The 5,007-nt window shown below is 41.7% G+C and overlaps 1 protein-coding gene across 1 annotated transcript in view; it reads right to left on the bottom strand.

The window, feature by feature from the left end:
• LOC108494147 (transmembrane protein 14C-like) overlaps positions 1-3,822 on the bottom strand; it is a 7,211-nt gene extending 3,389 nt beyond the window's left edge. Inside the window, exons 1-4 of the mRNA XM_017808378.1 lie at positions 3,309-3,822; positions 2,302-2,374; positions 1,727-1,875; positions 68-98 (exon numbers count right to left, since the gene is read on the bottom strand). Coding sequence (XP_017663867.1) covers positions 68-98; positions 1,727-1,875; positions 2,302-2,374; positions 3,309-3,458 — 403 coding nt within the window. The 5' untranslated portion in view covers positions 3,459-3,822. The remainder of the gene's footprint in view (positions 1-67; positions 99-1,726; positions 1,876-2,301; positions 2,375-3,308) is intronic.
• Between the last annotated feature and the right edge of the window lie 1,185 nt (positions 3,823-5,007).

Below are 5,007 nucleotides of genomic sequence, written 5' to 3' on the forward strand. Positions count from 1 at the left end.
CTTAAATACACCTGAGATCTGATCCAAAGGTAACTGCAGACTTTGGAAGAAGTTTCCCTGGACTCACCTAAACTTTGAATCAGATCCTTGGTATAAAGCTACCAGAAAATAAAGGATACTACGTTTAAGTTGATTTATAGAATACACCAAGTAATGAAGTGGCATGATCACTGTGAGTGGTGAATATCCTCAATAAGGCTAATGGAGAATTAAGGACTTAATGTTACCGAGGATAGTTCTTTTTATATTCCATTTTTCAGGTCACCTTTAAAAGACTTGAGACTAAAAAACTAAGCTGATAAAGATCTCTCAATGTTACAGGAGGATTGCATATTGCTGCCAGAAAGTAATCACTTTTCAGTCATCAACAAGGTTGCTGTAATATTGCTTTAGATCCTGCTTTTGGTATAAAAAAGCAAGAGATAAAAACTGATAGAAAGCACCTGATATTCTTGTCCATGTGCAAGGAAAAAGACGCACACTATAATAACCAGCTGCTTTGTACAGAATACAGTTTAGCAACCAACATGTGGTAGCTACAATTCTTTCCACAAGCCTGGGAGTCGAGAAACATCCACCATATCCATATCCATGAATTTTACCTTGAGGCGTCGTTTAAGCAACTATGACACATACACTTACTAGGACAAACACATCACCTCTGGCTCAAGAAGTTCCTGAGTCTCAACACACAAGGACTCAGAGAACTTACTAAATGAAGACAGAAAAACTATCAATCAATCAATCAATCAATAAATCACTCTCTCTTTGATTGCTCTGTTCTCATACTCTTCCCAAGGCACCTACTGCTGTCCACTATCTGTGTGGGTAACTAGACCTGGTTGTAAAAGAACAGATCAGATCATCAAATTAGATCTACAGATGAAAGTTCCATTTTCTTTTGGTTTCTCCAAGTTATTAGTAATGACACAATATGTTTTTTTTCTCTCCAGAAGTCACCATATGAGTTTCTATTCCCCCTTCAAAAATCCTGTGACCTGGATTCCCTTGCCTCAGCATGACCATGTCCTCCCATCTGGGACCAGAGGACATGAAAGACTCCTAGCATTTCATAATGCCCTCAGAGAAATACAGATGCAATTAGTTACTGGTAAGATTCTTACTGACTTCAGAAATGCCCCTTCCTATCATAAAAGCTAGGACAGCTTAGGGATTTTCAAAGCTGAAAGAGACTGTTGCAGGAATTAAGCTTCAGTTCTGTCTGGAGGAGGCCAGGAAATGAAAACAGTAGGTCAGAGGGTAAGCTTATGATGAAGAGCCCAGAAAAGGAACAAGTTTAAGGACTGATTTGCATTGTTCAGCTCTACTTGGAGAAAGGATCCTTCAGAAAACTCTCTGCAGCTTGCAGTACACCGTTATTGTCAAAGATTAAGATGGGAATAAATCTCTAAGGGGAAAAAAATGGTGATTTATGTCATTTGAAGACGCAGAACACTTATAGAATGCTTGTATTTTAAACAGGAGGGGAAAAGCCTTTCTGAAGGAAACTTATGTCAGTTCACTCAAAGAGCACAATGCAGAAGTAGCATATCAGCATCCACCAGAAAGCCGATTGTGGGCTTATCTGCCCAAAGCACCAGCTCAGCCCAAAATCCACCACTCCCCAACAGCAGCAAGTTATCAGCACATGGCACAAACTGATAAATTTTACATCTGCGCCAACTTCGAGCTAGAAACCTTTCGTAAAAAGCCGCCCAGCTCACACCAAGTAATTGGGGGGAGGGAGGACGAAGACAGAATGTGAGATAGAAGCATCTCTGAGCTCCGTACCTGCTTTTACATAGCCAATAAGCCCTCCTGATGTCACCAGGGCGGCGTAGCCAAAGCCGAACCAGTCCACTGCCATGCTGAAAACTGTAAGGGAAAATCGGGTTGAGGATCAGCATCTCTTAACCTTCTTTTTTAGGTGGGGGGCGGGGGAGGAGGGGAAGAAGCATTTTGCCGTGGCAGGCTTTGCTATGAGCAAAGCCTAAGCCCTGAACCCAGGAGAGGAAACCCGACTTGTTGGGAAGGCAGCCCTGGGGGTGACAGAGATGCTGCGGGGTCTCACCTGCCCGATAACCCCGCTCCGCAGCAATTGGGGGCGGAGCAGGCGGCGGAAGGGGAGGTGAAGGAGCCACGCACCGCCCGAAACTTCCCTTTTCCGGCTGTTCTGGGAGAAGGGGGAAAAAAAACCCAACGCAAAAGCCAATCAACCAAAAACCTACCCAAGAGGCAGGATAGGGTGCGTCCCGCAGCCCGGGGTTGCGGAGGAGAAGGCGGTGGTGTCTTCCCACCTACCTGCGGAGCTCCCAGGAACTGCCCCGGCACGACGGGAGGGGGATAGGGAGGATGCCCGAGCAAGCCCTGGTGCCTATAAATGAGGAGAGACTTCAGTGCAGACCAGGTTTTGTGCTCTTGTTCAGTGAGGGGCATAGCAGCAGTCCTGTGCTCTCAGTCCCTCCCCCCCCCATTCCAGAAATGGGGTTATGTGGTACAGCTGAGAATTTGGGGTCGGGTTTTGTTGTGGCATGAGCCACAACTTCGGGCAGCCTACATACCGCTTCCTGCTTTGATCAGCAACTTCAGTACAGCTCTTTTATGGAAGATGTAGAGGATTTCCATAACCTTTAAATTGCAAGCTAGTGCAACAAGATGAATCTTCTGCTTTAGAAGCTATGCAACAGTGGGAGATGGAAAACATCTTGTAAAGAAAATGTTTTGCATTTTTTTTTAATCTGGAAAAAATGTAGAGATGTTTATAACTCCCTACAAGATAAACCCTTTCTCTTTTCCAAGTGCTGAAACTGGGTTTCTTCACATAAGTGGTGCTGCATGATTTATTCCAGTTGTCCATACACTTACCTCCCATGGACATTTAACCATATAGAGAGAAAAAGCACTCCTCTAGCCAGGTCCCTGAGCTGAGGACCTTCAGTTCCTCTTCATAATAGAAGACACAAAATATAAGAGGCCTGTACTCTCTGCAAAATGCAGCTTTCTTCAGCTGCATTTCAAACTTCTCCATCTTTATGAATTAGACTAATGTTCATAAATGGAGGAGCAGTTTAATTCCTTTGTTGGCCTAAGTGGTTTAAATAGGAACCTCCTCTCTCCCTGGAAAGTGCCACAACCAACACATATCTAAGCTACACAGGATGGGGTTCCCTTTTCAATTCAAGCTGTGTGATAGCTATGAGGTTCAAGCTTCGCTGGGCTCTGCTTTGTAATCCAGACCAGGGGTTCCCCAAGAGGAGGAAGCAGGAAAACTGGAAGAAATCCACAGCTGCCGGAGCTACTGAACTCACCTGGGGTTCATCTCGGATGCTGCTTGCTAGGCTGTTGTTTCTTGCAGCTATGGCTCCATCTACTCTACCAGTGTCATGCACATCCACCCTTTTGGACAGGGACAGATTTCTCACTGCTGACATCTTTCTCTGCACTGCTGCCTCTACCATTCTAAGCAGTTCCCTGAAAACTAGAATGAAAAATGTGCTGAAAAGGAAGATGTTCACGGGGAAACAACTGTGACAAAAAATTGCCAAGTACTAGTTAGTGGCAGAGCATTCACTCAAGGTACAGAAAAAATGAGTTCTCCCTAAGGACCGTTTGTGTATTTCACTTTAAAAGCTGTTAGGACTGTTCTTCACTGTCTCCAGTTCCCAAATTGTTTTAAGTCTCATGAGATGCATAATTCTTTATTACTACACAGGGAGTTTGCATTTTTACAGATGTCTGATGTTTACTTGTAAGTCTAAACTTTAGGACCAAAATTCTGTTGAATTTTTGCTTTTTAATTCTTAAAATTATGTGCAGACTGTATTTTTTCTGATGCTTATGCAAGCTTGCTTCTGTAATTGTGATGTCTGTGGCCATGAGCTCATGTATTTAAAAATTCAAACAATAAAAACTGGTTTAGTAGTGGCAGCCATTTTGTCAAGGACACAAGATAAGCACTGTGAAACAGACATAACACTTTACAAGGGAAAGCACTTTACACAGTTCTCTTATTTAAGCTTATACTTTTTAAGTCGTATATTTACTACAGAGGCCTTATGATTAAAAATCTGTTTTGGTACTTTTCTATCAAGTCTACAAACCCTTCAAAGTCCTATATTTTTTGCCTGTTTTGCCTACATTTCAGGTATCATTAAAATTAAAAGCTGTGTAAGCTCAAACTAAATACCTTTAATGCTGAATTTAACTGAGCTCACATAAATCAACTATATTGAATTTCCAAAGAAGAGGCTACGATCATTTATCTAAATAAGGAAAACAGTTACAGAAGGTAAATATGGATGCCTACTTCCAAGAGAATACTGCCATTGCCACAGGAACAATTCCATAACAGCACTGATGATGCTCACTTTGTTTCAGTGTCAGAGCATATATGGAGCTGAACTGCAGTATTCTGTTTTACATCCCTAAACCAGCCTGCATTCCTATCTCCAGATTTGGCTCAATCTTTTTTCTGATTTTCTCTACTTCTTCTCTTGCTGCACAAATAAGGAGGAACAGATTATTACTGGAGTGAATCAGAATAAAGCATAATTCCAATTACTCTTCGAAAGCAGAAGAAATAATGACTACTCCAGTAGTGCAGAAAACAACATTATCATGCCTTACACTTTAAAATAAAGAACGGGAACATTTAGCACAGCTATTTGAGCTTGTTCACTCCAGCTCAACTTTGTTTTTCCCACTGTGTATTTGTAATAAGCCTTAGGATAAAATCCTGTTCCCACTGACTGAGAAGGTCAGGAATTCACTTTTTGTTTAAGTGCAAACAAAACAGATAGGTGACATTTTATCAGCATGGCAAAAATTTCAAATGTTATATAATTCTTTTTTAACAATATGGCTCAGATCAAGGACTTGAAAAATACATTGGGAAGGGGTAAGAAAAAGGTAAAACCGTATTGATATAAATTCTTCTACCTAAAAATATGTATCATATTCTAAGCAAAAGGTTTCAATCATGGGAACCATGAGTGCCAAGACTTAAAA

Source organism: Lepidothrix coronata, unplaced genomic scaffold, assembly GCF_001604755.1.
Source record: "Lepidothrix coronata isolate B3197 unplaced genomic scaffold, Lepidothrix_coronata-1.0 Scaffold23, whole genome shotgun sequence".
Lineage (NCBI taxonomy): Eukaryota > Metazoa > Chordata > Aves > Passeriformes > Pipridae > Lepidothrix > Lepidothrix coronata.